We start from the raw sequence: 27,306 nt of genomic DNA on the forward strand, positions 1-27,306 counted from the left end.
GCCTGGTTGGCTGCAACTAATACTACTCTATGACATATTTGAAAGTTGCTAAAAGAGTAGATCATAAAGTCTTCATCACAAGAAAAAGAAAAACCATTTTTTGTGGGTTTTTTTTGTAACTGTATGATGACAAATGTTAACTACAATTACTGTGGCGATAATTCTGGAATATATACAAATATCCAATCATTATGTTGTACACCTGAAACTAATATATTATATGTCAATTAATACCTCAATTAAAAAGATCAATGAACATAACTTCAGCAGCTCCTTAGATAGGTTTGACTTGTTCCAATTTTGTTAGATCTGATTTATTGCAGGATAATGGTCTCTATTAATTTATTAACTAGAAGGACTCATGCTAGAAAGTTGAAAGATCAAAAGCACGAAGCCCAAATTATTCAGCCTCAACTATTACACTGTAGAACTGTCTTGTGTGAGCGTGCGTGCATGCTGTCATGTCTGACTCTTGGCAATCTCATGGACTAGCCCACCAGGCTCCTCTGTCCATGGGATTTTTCAGCAAGAATACTGGACTGGGTTGCCATTTCCTCCTGCAAGGGATCTTCCTGCCCAGGGATCTCCTGCATTGGGAGGCAGATTTTCTTTACTACTGGGCCACCAGGGAAGCCTAGAACTATCACTGGACGACTTAACTAAGTGAAAATAAAGGACTATTAGCAAAGGGAAGAGAAATATCCACCTCTTGCTCCTTACTGAGGAAACTGATGACAAGGAAAGGGGTGATGCCAAGGTCTAAGCCTTTCAGGCTCACCAACTCATTGGCCATCCTTCTTCCACACAGTGCTGGTTCAATGATCCTTTCTCCAGCTCTGCAAAATGGGGAGAAGCTGTTCTCTATTTTATTCTACCAGGCATGCATACGCCATGTAGCAAGGATGGGCTAGAGAAACGCGGAGCAAGCATCTGTTTGCTTCAGGGCACCCTCTCTGTAAAACCCTTTGTGGTTAACCAGAGGATCATTCCAATTCTGAATTACATTGTCAATGGCATCTGGAAGCCATTCCATGTCTTTAGGATTGGATATCATTTTTTTTTCATCTTAAACCTGCTTTGTTTTCTTTTGCTTAACCCATTCTGATTTAATGTTTTAATGAATTGTTTAAAATATGTATAAAGAAGGAGGTAGAGACCATCAGAATTAGCTCCTCTGAAAATTACTGCCGACACTTCAAAAGTAGCCTTCTCTGTTTTGGGGAGGCATAGAAAAGGATTTAGATTTGCTGCTTCTTCTCATTCCAAAGAATACAAAAATGAAAACATGCTTTTCAAATGACTTCATTTAAGACTTGTCATTTAGAGTGAGCCTGCAATTTTCTTGAAACCAAATTCTCTTGACTCACAGTGACCCAGAATCTAATTTTATACATAACCCTATGAATTCTTCTTTTCAATATTTCTGATAAAGCTTATTTTTGCTCTTTAAAGAAACAAATGAATTGTAAATATTATAATGCCACTAATTCAGAAGCCAAGAGCTATCAATAGGAAACTAGTTGAATAAATTATGATCGATCATGCTACAAAGTATTATGAAGCTTTTTAAAATAATGAATTAGATTTATGTGTATTGACCTAGAGAAGAGTGTCTTCATTTTGGCTCTAACGACATTTTGGACCAGATAATTCTTTGCTGTGTGGCTGTCCTTTGCATTGTAGGATGTTAACAGTAACCCTGGTCTCTCCCTGTGTGTGAGTGTTAGTCACTCAGTCTTATCCAACTCTTTGTGACCACTTGAACTGTAGCCCACCAGGCTCCTCTGTCCATGGAATTCTCCAGTCAAGAATACTGGAGTGGGTTGCCCTTCCCTTCTCCAGGGGATCTTCCCAACCCAGGAATCAAACTTGGAGATGCCAATAGCAACCTCCTTTCCTTCACCAGTCATGACAATCAAAAATGTCTGCAGACATTGCCCCATGGAGGGCAAACTTGCTTCCAGTTCTGGAGAGCCACTAATCTAGAAAGATATGCAAGATCTAGCAAGTGAAACAGAGAAGGCGATGGCACCCACTCCAGTACTCTTGCCTGGAAAATCCCATGGGCGGGGGAGCCTGGTGGGCTGCAGTCCATGGGGTCCCAAAGAGTTGGACACGACTGAGCAACTTCACTTTCACTTCTCACTTTCATGCATTGGAGAAGGAAATGGGAACCCACTCCAATGTCCTTGCCTGGAGAATTCCGGGGACGGGGGAGCCTGGTGGGTTGCTGTCTATGGGGTCGCACAGAGTTGGACACGACTGAAGCGACTTAGCAGCAGCAGCAGCAGCAGCAAGTGAAAAACCAAGTTGCAAAACACTTATAGAGTATAGGCCCCTCTTTGTTTTTGTTTTTTAAGTTAAGGGACTTCCGTGGTGGCCCAGTAGATAAGAATCCACCTTCCAATGCAGGGGATGCAGGTTTGATCCCTAGTCAGGGAACTAAGATTCCACATATTTGCATCACAACTAGAGAGAACCTTGTCTGCAGCAAAGGAAGATCCCATACACTGTGACTAAGCCTGGAGGCAACCAAATAAATAAATATTTTTATAAAGTGTCAACAGTAGTTACATTATACTGGATTGGAGGGGTAAGGAAGGGAGCACCTTAGCTTTTCCCATTCACAAAAAACACGAAACAAAACAAATGAGACGAAAACACTCTAGTTAGGAAAATCTAAAACCAAGAGACAAAAACACTTAAAAGAGTCTGTGGCTAACTGTCAGGGTTTAATAGAAAATATACATATTTTCCATTGATAAGTTTTGAGTTATCACATTCCTATGCAATCCTGGAAAAAGGTGCTCCACATTTCAGAGCAACCCCAACTCTTTTTATCTCACTAACGATATACTCCAGAAATACCACATTCTTGTAGGAGTCCTTCTATAGTCTGGTATCACAAAAGTGGGTTTCATGTTATCACTGTGTCTTAATTTCTTTTTATTGGCACTCCTCACACATTTAGCTATTTTGCTTCAAAAATCTGAGGATTTTTGTCCACTCTTCCATGTTCTTTTAAAGTCCTACCATAGCTTACTGATGTATTTCAGCCCGCCACAAGTGGAAATTATGCTATCTTTTTCTTAACTTTAGTCTCCAATTACACCTTTCAGAGGCTTTTCAGAGGTCCTTTCAGACTTCTTTAAATCTAATTATTTTAAAATATCTGCAGGCAACTCCAGAGTATTTTAATTCCAATGGTAAAATGACCAGTTAACTGGCATGGCCATGAAGTATCAGGATATAATTTACACAGCCTTCTCAGTAACCAAGAAGTCACTTTGCTTTCTTTACTCCCATGCCCATGAACATCAGCACGTATAGATACTTGACAGGTGCATCCCAGATGTACAATATTTCAGAGGAATCTCATGCTCACACAGAAGGCCATGGGGTTAGATTTCTGGCTTTGTCCACTCTTCCTGAATTCCACCTGCAATTTGTGCATTTATGATGGACCTGGTTGCCTAAGAGATCCTGTTGACAAACAGCCAAGGTTCATGAACAAGGAACATTGCCCGTGTGTTTCTTCGGATCTGGGACCTGTGCTAAGCTTACTATGCACTTTCCAATTCAATCCTCTAAATAACTTCCTGAATTAGATACTATTGTACCTCTTCGTGGATAAGAAGGATCCCCTAAGCCACAGAGGTCGCTGGGGTGATTGATTGATGGAGAAACCGTTCTCTAAGTCCCATGGAGAGAGGAGCCTGGCGAGCTACAGTCCACGGGGTGGCAAAAGAGTTAGACTTGACTTGGCAACTGAACAACAACACAGCTTAGCAACTGCACAACAACACAGCTTAGCAACTGCACAACAACACAACAAAGGAGCCATGGTGCCACCACCGGTGGAAGCTTGTGCCAACAGAGTGAGAGCTGAATGGGCTCTGAACTCTGTACCATCACCACCCTCCTTTAACAAAAGCAACTCCATTTTTATTTGTTTTATATAAATTGAGACTCATTTCACAAAAAAAAGAGGGGGCTGGTTTCTGAATTGGGGACAGTGTGAAAACCACTCCCGAAGCATACTGGCGGCGGTGGGGCCAAGATCTTGCCAAAACTTAGAGCCATCCACATGGTCTTCAAATCCAAAAGATGCTGGCCCACCTTTCTTATCTCCCACGGGACCATACACCAAGGACCTCTAAAATATTGCCAGGTAACCTGTGAACCACATAATCAATGCAACAAAATGTGCTAGCATCTACCATGGTCCATTGTTATCTGATAACAACTTCCTATGTGTGAGGATTATAGTATAAGAAGATTAATGGTGAAAGTATCTCTTTAGAGAATCAAGTTCCTTTAGGGTCACCAATTATTAACAACCTCCTTGGGGAACCTGGTGATCCTTAACAGCTCCAATCATTTCCTATTTCAAAAAAGTAACCTTAAAAAAAAACCTCCTGTGATCTTAGGATTTCCACTTAAGAAGAAAAAAGATATCAGCTCAGTTGAAAAGTATTTATTGAGCACTTACGATGTGGCAGGCCAGCAACACCAATATACTAATGCTCATATCTTTCAAAACTAGAAAATTACCATGTGATTCTCTTAAACATGACTCTATTTAGACAAAATTTAGAATGGACTAATGAATTTATTAATACTATAAAAAAGTGTAGGCAAGAATAATTAATCTATATTCCTCCGAAATAGCTCACCACTTTTCCTAGTAGTAATGACACGACAGGGCTACCCGGCTGATTCAGTCAGTAAAGAATCTGCCTGCAATGCAGGAGATGTGGGTTCGATTCCTGGGTTGGGAAGATCCCCTGGAGAAGGAAATGGCAGCTCACTCCAATATTTTCGCCTGGGAAATCCCATGGACAGAGGAATCTGGTGGGCTACAGTCCATGGGGTCACAAAATAGTCAGACATGAATTAGCTACTAACTCACCACCATCACCACCACCAATGACATGAGATGGAAATGTATAACCATGGATATAGCCCCAAGAAATTTAACGTGTTTTCGTAAATCATTAATCTTACTTATTAAAATTAAGCATTGAAACATTTACCAGTGATCACTGAAAGGCAAAGCAACTGCTGGGTTATAAGAGATGCTATTATCACACTCAACAAGAAGGACTGAATGCTGGTGGCTTTTTTGACTCTTCATACAATTATGTTTTATATGGAGAGTTCACTTGTATCGTTTCCTAAATTGTTCATCATTGGAAAGCAACTCCTTCTTTCTTCTTATCTCACTTTGTCTTCTAACTGATATTAGATAAGAGTTTGTCAACCTCAGCAGTATTGACATTTTGGACTGGATAATTCTTTGTTTGTCAGATGCATCAAATCCTTTGCTTGCAATACATCTTGAGCATTGTAAATGCTTAATAGCATCTCTGGTCTCTACCCACTGGGTGCCAGTAACCTCCCCTCCCCTCCAAGCTGTGACATCCAAATGTCTCCAGACACAGCAAAGTTCCCTGATGGATAAAATCTGCAACGCCCCATTTGAAAATGATTTTATTAGAGAAATATAACAGAAATCATCTTCTTGTGGGGGAAGAGAAGGGGGTGTCCAAAATTAGGTTCTGTCTGTGAAAACAGAACATATGTGCATAAAAAAGATTCAAACTGTGATAAATATTGTGGAAAAATAAAGAGGCTATGCAAGAAAAAAAAACTATTCAGGAAAGGGTAGCTATATTTGATTCGGTTAGTAGGAAAGCCCTCTCCAAGGTGACTTTTGAGCTGATACCTGAAGAGTAAGAAGTCCATCAGGCAATGAGGAGAAACTATGTTCCAGCCAGAGGGAAGAGCATGTCAAAGTATGAGATGGGAGAAGGCTTGTCATGCTTGAGAAATGAGGAGGCCAGGAGAGGCAGAAGCGGGGTAGGCAAGGTGAACAGCAAGTGGAACGGGTTTGGGAAAGATGGGGATGAGCCAGATCAGGTGAGGTGGGAAAACTGGGGGATGCTCCCTGCAGAGGTAACCCACTGCACTGAGTTGCAAAGGATGACTGGCAGCTAACAGAGCCAGAAAAGAGGGAAGAGCATTGTATGCAGAGAAGAACATGTACCAAGTCCCGTGGCATAAGGGAGCACATGTGTGTGTGCTCGCTAAGTTGCATCCAACTCTTTGCGACCTTATGGACTACAGCCCACCAGGCTCCTCTGTCCAAAGGACTCTCCAGGCGAGAATGCTGGAGTGGGTTTCCATGCCCTTCTCCAAGGGAATCTTCCCAACTCAGGGATCAAACCCACGTCTCTTAAATCTCCTGCACTGGCAGGCAGGTTCTTTACCACTAGCGCCACTTAGGAACCCCTAAGGAAGCACATGATGGATAAGTAAAGAAGAGGTCCATGTCACTGCCCAGGAAAAGCAAGGCTCACTGTGAAGCTGGAGAACAAGTGATGGCCGTAAGTAATGGGTCTATAATCCATTCTGGATTTTATTCACAATGGAGAAAGAAACCACTGAAAGTTTAAAAGCTTGGTACCTATTTAATGATGTCATTCATCCCAATAAATATTAACTGATTGTACTTCATGGGCAACCCATCAATTGTGGACAACTTGGATTTAATTATAAATAGTATTAAGAGCCTAACACCTCAACTTATTTTTTAATTGGTATGAACTTTTTATTTTTTGTAGAATGAAGCAATTTTTAATTTACTTTCTAATAAAAAGTAAAGTGAAAGACTCCCACTTGTGTCCAACTCTTTGCTACCCCATGAATTATACAGTCCATGGGATTCTCCAGGTCAGAATACTGGAGTGGGTAGAGTTTCCCTTCTCCAGGGGATCTTCCCAACCCAGAGATCAAACCCAGGTCTCCCACACTGCAGGCAGATTCTTTACCAGATGAGACACAAGGGAAGCCCAAGAATACTGGAGCGGGTAGCCTATCCCTTCTCCAGTGGATCTTCCCAGCCCAGGAATTGAACCAGGGTCTCCTGCATTGCAGGTGGATTCTTACCAACTGAGCTATCAAGGAAGCCATAAATTTTAATTTTCTGATAAAAATTGAACTGTAAATCAATAAAATATATACGATAGCTCCTAAAAGCCCAGGCTCTTTTAGTTTATGATTTTTGTTTCTCATTAGTTATCTATTTTGTATATGGTAGTGTGTATATGTCAATCCCAATGTATCCCACATGCTCCCTCCCGCCCCTTGGTATCCATACATTTGTTCTCTATGTTTGTGTCTCTATTTCTGCTTTGCAAACAAGCTCATCTATAACATTTTTCCAGATTCCACACATATGTGTTAGTATACGATATTTGTTTTTCTCTTTCTGACTTCACTCTGTATGACAGTTTCCAGGTCCATCCACGTCTCTACAAATGGCACGATTTTGTGCCTGTTTATGGCTGAGTAGTATTCCGTTGTATACGTGTATCACATCTTCTTCATCCGTTCCTCTGTGGATGGACATGCTTCCATGTCCTGGCTATTGTAAATAGCGCTGCAATGAACATGGGGTACATGTATCTTTTTGAATTTTGGTTTTCTCCGGGTATGTGCCCAGGAATGGGACTGCTGAGTCATATGGTAGCATGATTTGAAGAGTACTCAAGCATTTGCAACCAGAGAAGAGTATTCAGAATGGGCAGGTCACAGACTTCTTATAGGAAGCACACTGCCTTCTACTTGCCTATAAATGCAATTCAACAAAGTCTTTGGGCAGTGATGCCTTGATGGTTTGTCTATGTCTCCATGGGCAGAGTGCTTAGCTGAGACTTGCTCCTCTCTCCACCTGATGAAAGAGCCTCTTTGTCGTTTGTTTTTTAAAAAGGAAACCAAGGAATGGATGTTTTGGGTAGCGGTTCCTTGTTTTCTTCAATCTCCTGAAATCCAGTCTATTAGTGAACATTAATCATTGGAGCGAATGGCTAAAAATCCGAATAATTTTATATTAAAAAGGACACTTTAGCTCGCTAGCATAAATTAGAAACTGGAATTACCATGATCATTGCAATGCCAGGTAAATACCAAGCAAAGCAAATAACAACACAGTCCATCTAAATATGGGGATCTACCTAAGATTTGGGGCCAGAGGTCTGCTTTCTCCTTTTGAAAAAGGATGAAAGAGAGATGTGAAAGACTAATTAGCCTCAAACTGAGGCTGCCTCCTTGATTTAATCAAGACTGAAAGAGGATGAAAAGTTGAAAAATGTCCCTACTGTGTAAATCAAGATCGCATATTACCATGTCCGTACTTCCTAGAAGATATATGGGGTTTGAGGGGATGGGGAGGGGAATGGAAACAGTTTGTTCTTACTACCTTAGCCAAGAAAACTTTACTTCCTTTACATATTCAAATTTTTTCCACTCTTACTTTCAGGCCCATAAGGACCAGTCCTTCCATGAAGTTCTCTCAGAGTAAATTTCTCCTTCCTCCCCATGCCTGACATTTATCTTTGTGATACACACTTGGTGATACATAATCATACATCCTCCTGTATTGCTTTCTTGTTTCTTTTACAAAGTAAAATATATTCAAATAGATTTTATAATTTTAAGTATCACAAAGTATTCTATTTTATCGATTGTTATTCAGCACAATGGTGGTTACTTCCATCTCTGAAAGTAAGCCAAAGGATTTTATCAAAAGGAATTTTAAAAATTTAAGATGCAAATGTATTTAATGCATCTACCATCTGCATTTACAAACAAATATTCTCTGTAACAATTCAACCTTAGGTTTTCATAATACAGGAGAATATCTAGTTAAGAAGCAAACAGCCCAAACATATTAGCAAGTGTGACTAAATAAATTTTCACAATGTGTTATTTTAATCAATATTTCTTAAGAAATGGAGTAATTAAACAATTATCAGTAATAAAAATTGCTTTGTATTTATAAATATCAGAGAACTATAAATAGGAAATCCAATAATTTTAAGCTCAATTATTTATATTCTATAGCAATGTTAAAATTTTATTTGCAGATAAGCAATTAATCAATACTCAGGCATAACTAATGTATTCCTAACCCAAATAGAACCTCAAACAAATAAAGTTGTGCCAGATGCATACCAATGATAATTACAGACCTACATACCATAAACTTTATATTCATCAAAATATCTACACTGAAATAGATCATTTTTACTTAATAACTACTCTCAGGGTTATAATCAAACACACCTACACATGAAAGTTTTGCGAAAAACAGTCTTCCCCAAAGTTAATTAATAGTTTCTCAGCAAAATAAAAAAAAGAGTTTATGATAAAACAATGGTATTTTCTCATACACCCTCTAACTCCTTTGTTTTACCAAGCAGTCAGCTCTATAATGATTTTATTTGATCCTAAATTAAAATTTTAAAGATTAATTCTATTTTTACAGCTGTTGATGTTTTAAATCCCCTTCCCCTCCATTTTTATTTAGCATTCAAAGTACGCTCTTAATAACCAATAAATATTACTTCTAGGTCTCAGGATGAACTAGTAGCAAACAAGACAGGCAAGGAGGGGAGGACAGGCCTTAAACAAGCAAAGAAGACTGTTTCCTAAGGGCAACAAGGGCTGTGAGTACAAGAAAGTGAGACAACAGAACAGGAGTAACTCTCATCCCTCTAAAAATTGTTTGAGGGCTTTCCCGGTGGTCCAGGGAGCCTCCCAGGTGGTGCAGTGGTAAAGAATCCGCCTGTCAATGCAGGAGATACAGAAGTCGTGAGTTCAATCCCTGGATCAGGAAGATTCCCTGGATCAGGAAGATCCCCTGGAGGAGGAAATGGCAACCCACTCCAGTATTCCTTCCTGGGAAATCTCATAGAGAGAGGAGCCTGGTGGGTTCCAGTCCATGGAGTCCCAATCAGACACAAGTGAGCATGCACACACACTGGTGGTTCAGTGGTTAAGAATCCATGTTGCAATGCAAGCAAGTCCAGTTCAATCCTGGGTGCAGGAAGATCCCACATGCCACAGGGGAACTAAGCCCATGTGCTGAAACTACTGAAGTCCTCACACCCTAGAGCCCACGCTCCGCAATAAGCGAAGCCACTGCGATGAGAAGCCTGCACACTGCAGCTAGAGAGTAGACCCTGCTCTCAGCAAACTAGAGAAAGCCCATGAGCAGCAACAATGACTCAGTGCCACCAAAACTAAACTAAATACATAAATAAAAATTTGTAAAATGGTCTGTCTACTGTCCCTAACCCACAGGGAAGTACTGCCAATGCTATAAAAGATTATAACTGTAGATTATATGTTCAAAATGAGACACAGGGAAATAAATCATAGGCTAACTTTTTAATAACATGTTTCCTTGAATGTGATAAACCAGCCAAGTCATCACAGGTTGCCCTTCACAACAGCTAATTGGGTTTAGTAGAAATTTGGAACATTCCCCTCCTTCAATACATGATCCTTTTAAAAACAAAAACATGATCCTAAAGTTAACCCAGCCTTAAAGAAAACACTCTGATGTTCAGGCTCAGCAGGTCAGTAGAGCTACGTACAAGGCTATTTGCTCTACCAAGAAAGGCGGCTTGTAAATGTCTGTGGCCTTGGTATTTTGAGCAGACAATTGTCAAGGTGTAGTAACAGCTAAATTAAAGTTGACTCCGGACAACATGCCTCTATGAAGCAGTCATCAGACTCTGCATTTTGGTATTACATGGAAGAGACACTGCTAACCAAACACTCAATTTATAAGTGATCAGTCTCTAATGATTAAGAATATATAGCACTTAGTAGGTGCTCAGTAAATGTGTGCTAGAGTTAATATGGTTTCCATTTTATAAGTTGGACTTTTAAGAGATGGGTCCCACTGCATTCAAAATGAGTCATTTCGCTTATGTAAGACATGCCTTTTCTACTGTTAACTTTTAACAAGAAAATGTTTCGACCATACTTGACCAAAAATAAACATTATTGAAGTAATTGTTCAATTTGTATGAGAAATTGTTGGTCCCCTCCAATGGCTAAATGGTAATCGTCCAGCGGAATTTAGCTTTGCCGCTTCTATTGACAATAGCAATGAACATGTCCATAACAATAATAAGGGCTTGTTTTAATAGAATGTTCCACGCATTAAACACATTAATGACCCATGAAATAACTGTTTTATCTGTAACACATTAAGCAACATTGCTAAAACAATATATTAATTGAAAGTCGGCTATTTCTCTTAAGATTTTGGAAAGTACAAAAATGACAAGAAAGTTATTTTGTGAAAATAAAAATAATCCAGAATTAGGCCCATACTAAATAACTATATGAAAAATAAAAATTTCTAAAACAAGCCTGGTAATTTTAGAATTATTTTGATTCACTTCGATTATTCTGATCAAAAATGATGTCTGCCTGGATTATGTCTTAAGAGCTTTATGAATATTTTAAAAGCTGCTACTTTTTCTTCTCTGTGTGCATATCTTCTATAGGACTTTTTTTCTCTCTTATTCTCTTTCTTTAACAGGTACAGAGACTACTATACTCAAATTTACCTCCCTTACTTCCATCATTTTCAATTTTCTAACACTATGTTTGATATTACCAGAGCACCAGGAGTATTTTCTATAAATATATGCTATCACAATTAAGTCCAAAGCAAATATCAAACAGAAAACGTTGGTCCTTCAAACATGAAATATAATGCACAAAGAAAAAGTATAGGAATTATCAGTGTGTTTTATAAATTCTCTTTGGGAGGGGCATCTAAAATATCAGACTAGAGACAATTATTTTACTGTCTGTTTCTCGGATATCAAAGAGAATTTTGAAATTCATCAAAGCTAACCTTCTGTTATGTACAACGGGCTAAGCTGAAAAGAATGTTAACAAGTTCAATTTTCATTCAATCAGCACTACTGCTCTCTGAAATGTTTCATTGCAGGAAAGAAATAAAAATAATCTATATGGTAATTATGAGGATGAATCCCCCAGTAACTTTCAGCTACATGAAAGGTCAGTTCTATTCAAGATATTTTATCAGTCCCCTGCACATACTCCTGTCCTGTCATTTTAAATCTGAACAGCATTTTATTTTCCCATTTACAGCTACCTGCAGAATTAAGTACTTAAGCCAAATAAGAAAAAAAAAAAAAAAGAAATGTTGAATGCTGGCAAAGGCTATAATAGCATAGAGATAAATCGCTCAGCTGCTCTCTCTCAAGCCTCTAGGGCTGCAGATTTTTCTTCTCCTGGTGCACTGTGGGTATTCAAAACTTGTTCAACATGATTTCATTTCATTTCAGGCACTGCCTGAGAAAACTAAATTACAGAATCAATCATACAGAAGGTCAGAGTGAGACTTCATTACAAGTATTGCATGCTTGCATGAATATCTTTCATTTATGACTGACCCAATATGTCACAATAGCTGTCTAGTAAAAATAATCCACTTTCTGAAATTGATGTACTACTGATGTCAATGCTACTCAGCAGGCTGGGCAGATTATAGAGAGGTGTTTAAAAAAAAAAAAAAGAAACCCTTTGGAGTGCATGTTGTAGATTTTTAGGATTGCCATCTTTTGCAGATTAAAATAATTTCCAGATGATCATCTGAACTGACAATAATGCTTAGAGGTAAAAAGAATTTTTAACCAAACTATGACTGTTGATTTTGACTTGCCAACCACATCCTGTTTGAAAATACACATATCCACAACAAGCAAATCAAGGTTGTTCTTTGAAGTCACAAATGCATCAGATTTCAATTTTTTCAACAATTTGCTTTTGAATACCAGGGCATTATTTGCATATTTTGAAATGGGAATGCTAATCATTAGACTCTTTTTAATCCCCCTCTTTTCTTTTTTGTTCCTGTTTTCTGTTTTTTTAAATATAACAGCAGAGATTTAAAGAAGATAAACATGTTGCCAACAAAATGCAGTTAATCAGTAATGTGACAAACTGTCACTCTCTAAAGGAAAACCAATGAGGCTCTGAAGAAAAGCTGGTTCAATACTACATAAACAAGCTAGCTTTTCTTCTTACACGATAGTCTTAATTTACCATAGCAATTCTTAACTGACAGCCATACTCATTTGGATAATAAAACTTCTGAGTTGCATAAGGTAACGAAATAGCCAGTGCACACTGGGAAACTGAATGCATGATGTATAAAGTATTATTTATTATTTTTCTGGTGACCTTCCTGAGGGAAATCTCCGAGGAGCTGCTGTGGAGCATTACGATGTCGCCAGCCACCTCGGTACCCGGAGGGAAATATAGAAGAACCTTGACATAACCTATTTTTAACCATGCCTCTGGCGATTCTGAATTCAAGTTTATAGGTGAACATGTCAGGTAGTACATAGAACAAAGCCAACGACACATTGTATTCGTCGTAATTCTGTCCCGGTACATTTTATTTTTTCCAACATTTGTGATTTAAAATCCCCTGACATTTCTTCAAGGTGAAATTCTACTCGAATTTTCAACAAGATTAGTTTGTTTCCAGCCAAAATAAATATCATTCAGGTTCAGCGAAACTTCAGAAAGGCACCAATAAATGCGATGAGGTCCACGTAAACACTATGACAACCGTTTGCACTTACCTAAAGGACTTCTACTTTTAAAAATCAATGAAATAATTCAGCTGCGTGAGTGATTAGCAATACATTACAAAAGAAGCATTAAAAATTGAGTCCTCTCTCCCAACGCCACTCCGTGAAAGCATTGTTCTTTAAGTGTATGTGAATATCATAATTATTTTATGATTCCATCTTTAGTTCTTTCCAATATAGTAAATTCAATTGACCATGAAATGAAATTTCATAGTCAAAATGCCTCCTTTACACTTTTTTATAGCAGCAATAACAGTTTTATAGCTTTAAGGCAAGGTAATTCATCAGATGTTTAATTTAAAGGCAGATTCTTATATTATTAATAAATATTTACCAATTTAATAAAGCACACATTTTAGCATGCATTATATGGTCTTTTAACTATTTCCCTAACTTAAATGAGCCTCGCTGAGCATCTATGAATAATGGTGAACCCTGGGCAAACTCCCTTGGCAACTAAACACCCTTTTTATTTTTATTATTTTCCAGGCACAACATTGCAAGGCTGATTGTAGAGAAACAGAGGACAGAACCCTCCCTTCCAGTGTCAAACAGACAAAAATGCAAGAAAGTCCACAGGAAACAATTATTTGAGATGGCGAGGAACATTTATGAATACTTAATGACCATTTCCCGACTGCTCCTTGCACTCTTTTCTGACAAAAAAGTAAAAATAAAAACCCTGATGTTCAGCTCAAACACAAAAGATCACAGGCAAAGAAAATTATGTTGCTGCAATCCTATTTGGGAAAGTAATCTTATATTTCAGAGAGCACACTGAATCTTTGCACTGCTAATCCACTACATATTTTGCAATCATCTGCTATTATCTGGGGAATTAACAATGAAACCAATAAACATCACTGGCATGGTCATAATGTGCAGAGAAATATGTAAACAAGCAACAGGATTTGTTTTTTGTTATACCAACACATCTGTTTCATTTTATCAGGGTTTAAGAAAAAAAAAAAGCCCTATAAACTATTAATCTTGTTTTAAAACGTCTGCTTCGTGCTTCACCTAGATAGACACCCAATGCCTTATATACCATGGTAGGGAAAAAAACAGCCCCACCAGAAGAGTTTAAAATACTTAAGTAGATTTACTCTGGTGATTGCTAACTATAATTGCACACCAAGAAAAACAGAACCAAAATTATTGCATTAGTAATTTTGGCTCTCTGGAGTGCCTTATTTGATGTTTACAACAATAAATAACACAATTAGGTATATTTCACAAAATAACCCACTTTATACTTTCCTCTGCTGGTTATAAACAATTATTCTTTTTCCCTTTCTCTGTATCACAGTTTGATATTTCATTTCAGGTAGGAGCAAATCACATACCACAAACATGATGCTTTAATCCAACAAACGCAAAAGACCTGGGCCCTGGTAAGGGCTCCCTTCTTAAAAAAATCTCCTGGGCAAACTTTCAACTCAAGGACATACCTTTGTTAAACCAAAAGCAAGGGAAAATTGGCTGCTTTCAAACCAATGAGTCAGACTTCTTTAAAAAATCAATTCAAACCAGAGGATCTTGTGGGGTCCTCCTTTTTCAAGACAACCAACCCAATGCCATCTTGTCCAACACCAGTGACTGCTCCGCTATGTGCTTTTAAATGGCACCAGGAGGAACAATCTGCATGTCCACCAGTAGACATGTCCACCAGTAGACATGTCCACCAGTAGACAGGCATGAGCATGTTTCAGAACATGGGCTCTCGGATCTTTACCCTGCGAAGTTCAAACAATAAGTAAAACACTTTTAAGCAGTAAATTTGCTGCCTACCATATGCAACCCACTGCTATGAAGCACGCCATCTTGTTCCACGAGATTTCTTGAGATTGTTATGGAAGGAAGATCCAGGCTTTGAGGGGGAAACTGGGGTGTGAATTCACTTCCTTGGGAAGGCAACGGATCGCTGAGGCCTTGAAAGGGCAGGAGGACGTCAGGCATGCCCAGGGCGGGATCCGACTCTGGAGGTGGCGTGATGGGGGGTATTTCAAACTCCTCATCCCCAAGGCTTGGTGTATGGAATGTCTGCTAAAAGGAAACAAAATATAGATATCTTCATATTCTGTTCCTAGATCTTATTTCTCCTTGGAGGGAAAAAGAACTATGTCACATGAAAACACTACATAGCTAGACCAAATATTTATTTCTCAAATGAAAACATCTTAAACACAGATTTCCATATATAAAGTTTTGCTGATCATTCTGATTAAAGATTTAAGTCTCATTATCATATGGTTTTAATGGAGTATCAGTATTAACAGTTTTTTAATGCGTACTTAATTAGCAACATCTGTCTTTGTTGTTAGTTGGAGCACCAGCGACATTAGATTTGGCTATATAACAAATTGCCACTTTATTGATATGTTAGTGAAACAGCTCAAACGCTTACATTATCCACATGCTTCATCAAATGCTGACGATTTTGTGGAGCGCACACACAACATTAATCCAGAAGTGAACATAACACATATTTACTTTCTGCCACAACATATAAAACAAGTGATGCCAAATGTATGGTTTGCTTTTTAAAGTTTCCTTATTGGTATATTCTCAAGTGTAATACCTGCTTCTATGGAAGTTGTTACCGTTTGTAATAAAGCATTTTATATAAGGATGATCAGAGCATATATATCCAGGGCTTTTATTTAAACAAAAAGGAGAATTTTCTTTTACAGGAAGATTTTTGATTTGTATTTATTGGAACACTTCTCTTCCAGTCTTCAATTTTAAAAGGCCATAGAAGGAGCATAGAGATATATTGATAGAAATGTACTAATTCCATGGATGTTACTCAAGTACTTACTGTTATTTCTCAAGACCTAAGTAAATAATGCATACTTTTTTCAGTGCTACTTAGACCCTTAAAAATAGAATTTTCACATAGGACCTTGGGGTACAAATTAGAGCTGCCTGCTGAACCCCATGAACCATCTTTCTTAAAATAGAACTTCGATTTTGTGGGAAGAGGGGTCAATGTCTAGGATATTCTTTTTGGTAGGGTGAAGCAGTTACTCAGATACTTTTTATTTCCAGCTCAGAGGGTCAACATTATAGTTCATTTATTATTAATAGTATTTTTTGAAGAATGAATTGGTGCAAGATAATTTGAATCTACTGTAATTGGTTAAGAAAACTAATTAAGAGCTGAAAATCATCCTTCTTCAAGCCATCAATGATGATGTAACTTAATAACCATTTGAAAGAAAATAGAAACAAACCCAAGGGGAGAAACACGCACACACACACACCCCATTTCTTGTCTATAGAACCTGTCAACTGCTATTTGTATCTCACCAGAAATAAAGAAGTCACAAGCTATGGGTGTCCGTGGCTGGGCAACTGAACATCTTGAGTTTCTCCGCAGATTCAGTAGATGCAAAACATGAGGGTACAACTGCACATTTGAAAGCTAGAGTGAAATATTAGATTTTCTGACATATTGATTCCAAGAACGACTCCCCAAAGATGTCAGTTTCCGACTGCGGTACCCCGAGTTCTCAAACACAAAGGATGAATTGGCCACAAGCGTGGCTGGCTAATGAATGTAACCCTATGGCTGCATTTGCTGTTATTTTGGCACTAATGTGGTCTAGTAACAGATGCAACTGTAATTTGTGACTCATTTGCTACCCCATTACTGCTTAATGAAATCTAACATATCACATTAACAATACGGATAAACACTCATTCTTGATATGTGGCATTTGGCTGTTTTCATTACCACTGTAATTAACACTTGAAATATTATTTCAATAAATATTTAAAGTACTTTAAAAATGGTCAGGGTAATCATGACACAGACAGAAAACATAAAGCAAATGTGTGAATTTCAAACTCGGAGCATCCTGGTCCCCATAGTGGTATCTACTGGGCGATATCTATGGGAAGTTTCAGGCACAATTGTGACTTCACAGCATCAAACCTAAAGTCTTCCTGAATGAGTTTGCACTCATTAAAATGCTAAGAAACCAAATAAATTTACTTTTAACGCTTTTAATGAAATGATTGGGAAATTAGGCACATACTATAATGTAGTATATTAACGTTAACTTGGGCTTTATTTTTCGCTCAAGAAAGATGTACAGTGAAATCATCACATAGGATTATTTTTTAAACTTGAACATAAAACATGTCTTTTGCTAGGCAGTTAAAATTAAGGAGATTTTCATTTTTATTTTTGTTAAGGTATAAAGAGATCTTACATATAACATGTCCCTCCAGTATATTTTTTAAAGAAATTAATTTTGACCTAGAATTCAATATATTACTGTTTCATAATCTAATAAAACCATAACACTATATTATATAACTAAGAAAATGCTAAAACCTTAAATGACTTTTAAAGAGAGATAATCCATGAAATATAAAGTTAAACATTCCTGAGAGAAGAGAGTAATCAAAGCACTGGTTATCTGAGATAATAAAAATAACCAAGTATGGCAGCAACCAAAAAAAGACATTGACTTCTGCAACTATGCCATATGACCAATATCAGATTAATCAGAGTTCATATAATTACTTTTTACAGATATTGACTTTCCAGTGTTTACCTTGTACATGTTAAAGTAGTATGTACATGGTTAAATACCATCTGTACTGAAATGTTCAAAACATTTGTTCCTTTTGATAAAAATGCAAATCTGGAGAACTGTTGTATCAACATATAACAGCCAATGTCTGACACGGTGAATTATCACAGCTGGAATTAAATTGTCTCTGAACAGCTGCTGGCACTAGAGCTTTCATCAATGTTTGATTCAAATGTAGGGAAAAAAATCCTACAGAATGAAACATCATGTTGTCCTTACAGATGGGGTTTGTGCTCATTATCACAAACAACACAGCAGCCAGTGCCAAACAATATTCCCTTATCTAGGCAGTCTTCTTGGTTAGAGAGATGGCGGTCACTGCAAAAATGATTAATCTACAGATACCCTTAATTCTGGATTCCCCACTTTCTCTACTAATTTTGTCAAGTTCGTTTCTTCCATACCACTTGCCTCCCTGTAACAGGGATCATTTACGAAGCCATTATGATTTTCATTCTCTGGGGTCAAGCTGGTTCAGTTTCCTATATTTGAATGTATTTGGAAAATGAAGAGTTTTTATTATGGGTATTGCAAGAGGAAATATTCCATTTGGACCAATCTCGCTTCTGCTTGTTTTTGTTTCCTTAAATCTCACACAGTTGTCTACCACTTTCAGGAAAACATTTCTTGATCTCATCAAGATGGAGGTTTTTCTGGAGGGCAGACCAATGAGACCAGGGAGCAGCCCTAAGTCACAGAGTAAGCAATGCAGTGTGAAAACAGCAACAAAAATATGTTCATTCCACACGCACTGATGACCTTCACACAATCTCATGGTTTCCCACCATGGTGCTGCCTTTTGATTCCATCCCTCTATTTTCCTAGCCCTGACGGAGTCTTGGAGCATGCTGATACACTCATTCATTCATTCAATACATATTTACTGAGCACAGGTGGTGCTAGAGGTAAAGAACCCGCCTGCTAATGCAAGAGACAGAAGAGACGCAGGTTCAGTCCCTGGGTTGGGAAGATCCCCTGGAGAAGGAAATGGCAACCCACTCCAGTACTCTTGCCTGGAGAATCCCATGGACAGGGAAGCCTGGAAGGTCAGTTCATGCGGTCTGCAAAGACTTGGATGTAACTGAAGCAACTTAGCAGGCAATATGTGCACAGCACTGTACTCAACTGTGGGAAGCTAACAAAAAAACACTCATTTTACATCACAGCCACTGAAGACCCAAGAAATCATGATACCATTCTGCCACATCATTCCCAAACCATGGCAACTTAATGAAATTATTCCCAGAGCTGTGTGAAGCTTAAATATTCTCTGTTAGAAATGCCTTTCATCCTAGTTTCCAGAATAACCCCTATCTGCTTAGATACCAATATAGTTTGGATAGTCTCTCTTTTCTTATATATTTATTTCTGTTTGCACCTATATATTTTTTCATCAAGAGGTGTGTGTGTGTGTGTGTGTGTGTGTGTGTGTGTGTGTGAATTACTAACACTTGTAACAGCCTACGGACGAGTGATAAAGACTTGTCAGGTTATTTTCTCTTCCAATAGCTTTTTCTCATTTCTCCTCCAAAGTTGTTACCTCGTGCCATGTAAGAGCGAGAGTGAGATAAATTCAATACTTGGCTTTTCCCTTCAAGCCTTTTAAACAATCTAAATAACACACAAAACATGAACAGACACATTAAGACAGACACCTACCTCGCTGGCTGCAAAGAAAGCGTTGTTTGCCTCAGCCATATTCATGTAGTTATTGTTATTTCCAAACTGAAAGAAAACACATTGTTTTATGTTAATATGCCGTGTCATAAAGCATGCTGGGGATTTACTCAGTGCTCAGATGGGATCTGGAAAGAACGTTGGTGCGATGAGATACAAGGGTGGTCTGACTCAGACCAAGTGTGAAGTGTGACAGGTTTCAGAGCACTATGCTATATTCTGTCAGCTGACTCCCTCAGAAAATAGAGCATCGAGTTAAGCTTACGTGATAATTCTAGAAAATAGTGTTGTTTCTCATTAAGACTAACAGCAAAGGAGACTACGGTAAACATTTGGCCAACTGGTCACTAGTCGGTGTTGTTTACCGAACTGGCATTTGTCAGAGGTTAGCAGGAAAAGAGTTTCCAAGAAAATCACCTTGACACATTTTTAAAGCATGTTGGGACTTCATAGCTTACTTTTCAAGAACAAATGTCACAAGTGTAGGTAGATTAAAATGTGAATTAAATTGAATAGAATTCAGTTCCCAGGACTCAAATTCTATTTTCCCCTGAATAGGGTGTGGCATGAATATAAATAAATAATAAGACTAAAGAATATCTTTTAAACCTTCAAATAGAGTTTAAAACGATATCTATATCCATCGGGGCTGTTGAAAATAGTGGTATTTAATCTCTCAGTATAACATTAAGTGCAAAGAGGTTTAAAAAATAAGCAGGATCCCATGAACACAGCAATTTTTATTTAATTCCCTAACACAATAGCCCATTCAGACCATCACAAATAAGACTGTATCAGCATTTCAGACATAAGCTCTTTCCTTCCAGAGACCTGTTATCAAAATGTAAAACTTGGATTTTGGCAGAAATGCATTTTCAGGTTCAGATGGTCTAAGAAGGCACATTTTTGTTGCTTTAAACATTTCTGTTATCAGTCTGGCAATGTAGAGAGGCTCTGGGAACAAAATTATCTGGAGCTATATTATTTTCACGATTTTTAAATGGTTAAAGAACGCCCTTCTTTTTATAAAGTGTATTATTTCTTCCCTTTCACGCATCAAATAACACATAGGTTTGGTCTCCAAAGGGTGAAATGTATATCCATTCTCTATTATAGATACAGCCAGTAATTATTTAAAGTAAAAGGCACAATTTTCCCAAGGAGATAGGTAGACAGATAGATACAAAGATTGATAAAGACAGAGACTAAATATAAATACAGACATACAGATATGAAAAACCCACAATAAACCCACAAATCCTCCTCTCAATATACCCCCAAACACTTATTTCTGAGGGGCTCTCATCCTCCAACTCTGAACCTGTAGGATTCGTGCACAGAAGTGGGATTGACACGCTCTACTTTATCATGTCAGGGATCCAAGACCTAAGCAGGATTTATACGGAAGGCTCTAATGGTTCCAGAACGCTGTTACAGTCTACAGAAGCAAAATCCCACCCGGTAAACCGACACCTAAATACATCCTCACACAAGGAGCCCTCAGATTCATTTGGATAAGTATCTTTATGAGGATTTCTGAAAGATGTACTTGTTAGCGCTTAAGAAAGCCCTTTCTCTAGCTTTTCGGAAGGCATGTGATATTGAAAACACGTGGTGATGGGTTCACAGATGTCTACTTATCTCCGAATTCATCAAGTTGTATACATTAAATATGGACAGGTTTTTTTGTATGTCTATGGTACCTCAATAAAGTGTTTCAAAAATAATTTTAAAATAAAAAAAAAAAGAAACACATGAGAGGGTGCATGAACACACACATATATTCTGCGCAGCCCCCCTCCACCCGCCCATTTTTCCACAATGTGAAATACGCGCAAGAGAAGGGACAGGAATTTCTGTTGAATGAAGGATTTTAGAATTAAGATCTCAGGCCTCCATCTCAAATGTTCTTTTTAGGGTATTTATGAGAGCTTGGATCACGATGTACATTCCGTGTACCAACCCTGGCTCCCAAGCTACTGACAACAGCCTGTATCACAGCTTTACTGTTATTTAAATGTAGGTTTTGTTGGGGAATTAGAAATCCATTTAAAGCAAACAGCTCATTATCAGAGAGTTGGTTTTTTTTCTTTTTTTAAGATTAAACTCACTTATTATCTAATAGCACCTAAAACAACAAAGAAAAATAAAATGGCTATTAAACGAAGGGCTTAAACAATTCAAAAAACAAATTAAGCTTAGAGTGAAATAAGAACTGGGTTAGAAATCCTCTTCTGAACAGTTAGTATGCGAATGTAATTACTGAAGAAACTACAGCTAATCAGCTGTGAATTGTATCCATTAATTAGTATTTGCCCTGGAGAAATGAGAAAAATCAGTAACAACGCAGGCACGATGGTGCGTTGATGAGCCACGGGCCGGCCCCACCGTGGTTACTCAAGCAGGTGGCTCCAGTGGTCCACGTAATTTGAAAAGCTCTCACCTGAAGTACTGAGCTGGCATTACAAAGCACTCCTTGCATATCTTTTGTATCTATATAAGGCCTTAATGAATGGCTTTTAATTTGGAAACACTTGGTGATCAGGCGGGAAGAGTTATAAATCATTTCAAATGGAAGCGAAGGTTTCTATTCTGTTTGGGGTAAAAATATCTCCTCTGGTTTGGAACTGGAGGGTACTCAGAAGGAAAAAAAAAAAAAAACAGGATGCCCAGCTAAATTTCCCTTTCAAATATACCACTGTATTTAAAATGGATAACCAACAAAGCCCTACTGTATAGCACAGGGAACTCTGCCCAGTGTTGTGGGGGCAGCCTGGATGGAAGGGGGCCTTGGGAGAGAATGGATCCGTGTCTCTTTGCTGTTCACCTGAAACTATCACAGCATTGTTAGCCAGCTATTCTTCAATCTGGGCGTCCCTGGTGGCTCAGTGGTAAAGAATCCACCTGTCAATGCAAGAGATGTGGGTTCGATCCCTGGGTGGGAAAGATCCCCTAGAGAAGGAAATGGCAATCCACTCCAGAGTTCTTGCCTGGGAAATACTATGGACAAAGAGGCCTGGTGGGCTACAGTCCATAGGGTCACAAAAAAGTAGGACGTGACTAAACAGCAACTCCAATATAAAATAAAAATGAAAAAAAAATCCACTTTATTTTATTATAATTACGCCCCATGCAGTATTTGGGGTATACTTATACTAATAAAGTGTTTATTTATGGGGATTCGAATTTAACTGCAGGTTGTATGTGTTTATTTGCTAAATCTGGCTACCCTCATGCACTGATGGACCTGACAAAGAAGAATGGGATGCCCTGGTCACTGGCTTTACCTTATCAAGTAATGCTAGCTTAATTTTATTTTCTTTTAATACATGACCTCTGGATTTTGTTGTGCTTCTTTTGTGTAAGAACCAATCTGATTCTGAGAGGAAAAAGTGATCATTTGGGGAAGATCTATAATATAATGACCTCAGAACAATTAACTTCTACTGAATTGTGTACAATTAGATTTACATTCTAAGGACAGTGACATCCGCAAACACGCTGTATTACACAAACTCTTGGTCCACAAGGGAAGGGGCCTTGACTGTGCTCACCACTGTCTGCCTGAACTAACAACAGTGCCTGGCATATCATAAGCCCTCCAATATTTGTGGAAGGGAGGGTGATCATATTTTAATTTCAGTGTATCATAATCACACATCTGAAGGAGAACAATTCTGCCCCTTAGTTTTTTATGATGATAATGATAATAAAGGCTTACCCAGGGAAGTCCTCTACATACATAATTAATATTTCATTTCACTTTCCAGAGTGGGGCCAAATGTAATTTATTTTCCCAACAAACAGAGAAATAAAATTACTACCCCTACTTTACAGAGGAATACACTGAGGCTTCTAGGGAGTCAGGAAACTTGCCCCAAACACAGATACAAGCAGTAAAGTCTGACATCCCTCCTGCCTCATACTTGCCTGCTCAGTTGCTCAGTTGTGTCCAACTCTTTGCAACCCTATGGACTATAGGCTCCTCTGTTTGTGAGATTTCCCAGGCAAGAACACTGGAGGGGGTGCCATTTCCTTCTCCAGGGGATCTTCCCAATGCAGGGATCAAACTTGCGTCTCTTGCATCTCCTGCATTGGCAGGCAGATTCTTTACCACTGAGCCATCAGGGAAGCCCCTCCTGCCTCATAATCTGTATCAATTACATTCCAATTGCAGCAAAAACTTGAATATTTCACTTAGTGATCAATTTCAGAACTTCATTTTTAATGATCTTACTCAAAGCTTAAATTTCCCAGAGGGTAACTCATTTACTAAGTCTAGTAAAATGCACTTCAGGAAAAGTATTTCAAAAACTAGTAAATTTGGGAAAGGCTGTGGATCACCGCCCTCTCTTGGATGAGTCACAGGGCTCCCTGTAACACTGAAGATTGTGAGATGTCCTGCAGTTCACTCTTATTTATGTGTTTATTTATTTATGTGTTTACAATGTGTAAGACATGAGACAAAATGATGGAAAAGATGACAAGGTTCCTATTTGGATGGAGCTGACATTTTTCTTTGAGAGCTAGTAAACCCAGTCCCACATAAACTGGCTGTGGAACACTTCATTTTCCCCCCACAACACCCTGTGGGAACACACTCTAGACACCTTGTTCCAAATCCTTTATTGATAATACTGTCTTATTTTCCCCTGAATCCATCTTATAATAACTAATATCCTAACTTTGCACCATGGTAAAGTTTAGGTATTTTACTAATCAATTAATATGAATTTCTGAATTTGACATTCTAAGTCAAGACGGTTAGGCAACACTGACTCAATGGATATGAATTTGAGGCGATAGTGGAGGACCGAGGAGCCTGGCGTGCTGCAGTCCATGGGGTCACAAAGTTGGACACAACTTAGCAACTAAACAAGAACAGCAACAACAAGTCACCTTAATTTGGTCAATTTCCAAACTTTCTCAGTGGTAACTCTTCACTAATGTTCCTTCCAAGATCTTCTACTCAGTGATACAAAGTTCTTCTATGTGATTTCAAGAGTCAAAACAAAATATGTCAAATAAATTAAATGAACCTGTAGGTAAAACAGAGTTAACTGCTCCAAACAGCATTTAAACATGTTATGAAAGAAACAGGCTGATTTAACTGTTTTAAAGACCTCATCTATGTGGGGGAAATGGTCACTGTGAGTCAGGGGCATTTATGAGGTGTGCTGGTGATGATCAGTCCTTTCCAATCTGATAGGCTCTAATAGGTGGGATATAATTATAAAACAGAACTAAATTACTCTGCATGTCAAACTTCTCTATCTTAATAATTTCACAAAAGAACATCTTCATTGTACTTGGAGGTAGATTTGCTTTTGCTGCTTGATGAGTAATTATAGCTTCAGCAAATACAATTTATGAAGGACATCAACTGAAAAGGAGCATTGCAATATTTTTTAAAAAAATTATTAAAGACCATCGTGTTCATGGCCTGACTAACCATGTGAAGTGCCAAAGCAAATTAATGGAGATTGTTAAGTCTCGCTCATCCAGCAAAAGGCTTGGAAGACAGTGGAACAGCAGACAATAACCCATCTGTAGTCACAAGACGAAGACTTCAGCCTGATGAGTCCACACAACATCATTCTCACTGAAATTATTCTGACACCCATGTAAAGAATTGTATAGGCTTCTAATAAAGCAGCATTAACTACAGGGTATCAAACAGCTAAATGGCACAAATTTAATCCTGAAAAAAAAAAAAAACCATAATCCTTGGAATTCTCTTTTCTTTTTTCCCATTCGATTTGTTAGCAGACACCATCCAATTTGATGCCTCAGTAAGGACATCTGTCAAGTTGCTTACACAAATGAACTGTGCCATCACGGACCAAGTGTGCCAAGCACGGTCACATGATGGAGAAGGCTGCACTGCTAAGTCCACACACTCGCGAAGGCTCTGTTAACTATCCCGTGGAAAAGAACTTGCCAGGGATCATCAAGATTTAACCATTGTCAGCAGTGGTAATCCATCTTTCGAAAGCCCAATATGGCGAAGGATAATACTGATGTGATCAGGGGTAAATCTGGAGCATCACTCCAGAAAACAAAGAGTGGCTTTGTCAAGTCAGTCTGTACCAAAGGTTAGGGGGTCAACAATAGGCTGGACACAAAAAAAAAACCTGCAAATGGACTATGAGGTATACTAAGTGTAAGAGCACACGTGTGCGTGTGTGGAGTCGCTCAGTCATGGAACCCCATGGACTATAGTCCACCAGGCTCCTCTGTCCATGGAATTTTCCAGGCAAGAACCAGAGACTGAACCCACATCTTCTGCATTGTCAGGCAGATTCTTTACCACTGAGCCACATGGGAAGCTCCCCCCCAACACACGTGGTAGCATATTAATTGCATACAAACACAATTCTCCTAATTATACAATTATAACCAGAGAGAATTATGTATACACATGTATACAATCACATACACAGACATGCGCTTCCTAGGTTGACTTAGAGGTAAAGATTCTGCCTGCCATTGCAGGAGAGATAAGAGACATGAATTCCATCCCTGGGCAGGGGAGATGCCCCGGAGGAGGGCATGACAAGCCACTCCAGTATTCTTACCTGGAGAAGCCCATGGACAGTGAAACCAGACGGGCTCTAGTCCATAGGATCGCAAAGAGTCAGACCTGACTGAAGCAACTTGGCATGCATACACGCACATAAGCACACATAAACAGGTTCAAGTACAAAGCAACATTTTTTTTAAGAAAAAACACTTTCAAAAATATTATTTGCCTGTGCATATGCTAAAAACTTCTAGATAATTACCTGCGGAGCACCAGACACATATATAGTCACCCACAGCAGTTCCTCTTGGATATCAATAGGCATCTCAGTCATGAGAGCAAAACTGAATTCCTCATCTTCTCCCCCAACCACATCACCCTCAGCCTTTCCTCATCTCCTTTGAAAGGGAAGTGACTCAGTTCCGGTGACTCAGGCCAAAAATCATCCTTGAATCCAGTCTTTCTCTCTCCCTTCCCCCATCAAATCATCAAAAGATTCTGTTGGCTCATCTTTCTAATTATATCCAAAACCGATTGCTTGCCACCGCCTCTGCAGGATTCAGGCAGGCCCCAGCATCCATGCCCTCCTGAGTCCCTGTTGCAGCCTCCTGGCAGGTCCCGCTAGCTCTGCCAAGCCCCTACCACACAGTCTATTCTCAGCACCGAGCCAAAGAGACCGTTGGAAAATCCAAGTCAGATCACCTCCCTCCTCTGCTCAAAACTTTGCAGTGGCTGCCCATTCATCCAACAGAAGAAGCCCAAATCTGCACAATGGCCCGAAGTCTTCTCCGCCCTTTGTTGATGTTCTTCTTGCTTGCTTATCCCACCCTATCCCTGCCAGCCTCTCCTAGCTGTTCCTGCAAGACGCCTGACACATTCCCATCTCAGGGTCTTTGCACTGGCTGTTTCCCCTGCCCAGACTGTTGTCACTCCAAGTGTCCCTGGTGTGCTCGTGGGCATTCTTGTTCACGCTCAGTTGTGTCTGACTCTTTGTGATCTCATG

General features: G+C 38.8%; 1 protein-coding gene across 5 annotated transcripts in view; it reads right to left on the minus strand.

Moving 5' to 3' along the window:
- Positions 1-27,306, minus strand: part of TOX3 (TOX high mobility group box family member 3) — a 120,161-nt gene that overhangs the window by 12,927 nt on the left and 79,928 nt on the right. For 2 of the 5 annotated variants that reach the window (XM_042231618.1, XM_042231620.2), the window contains exons 2-3: positions 19,763-19,828; positions 15,288-15,539 (exon numbers count right to left, since the gene is read on the minus strand). In XM_042231618.1, coding sequence (XP_042087552.1) covers positions 15,288-15,539; positions 19,763-19,828 — 318 coding nt within the window. Of the gene's footprint in view, positions 1-15,287; positions 15,543-16,808; positions 16,924-19,762; positions 19,829-27,306 lie in introns of all 5 variants that reach the window. The other 3 variants (XM_012189754.4, XM_042231619.1, XM_042231621.2) reach the window with 2 other exon arrangements.

This window comes from Ovis aries, chromosome 14, assembly GCF_016772045.2.
Source record: "Ovis aries strain OAR_USU_Benz2616 breed Rambouillet chromosome 14, ARS-UI_Ramb_v3.0, whole genome shotgun sequence".
In the NCBI taxonomy this organism is placed as follows: Eukaryota; Metazoa; Chordata; class Mammalia; order Artiodactyla; family Bovidae; genus Ovis; species Ovis aries.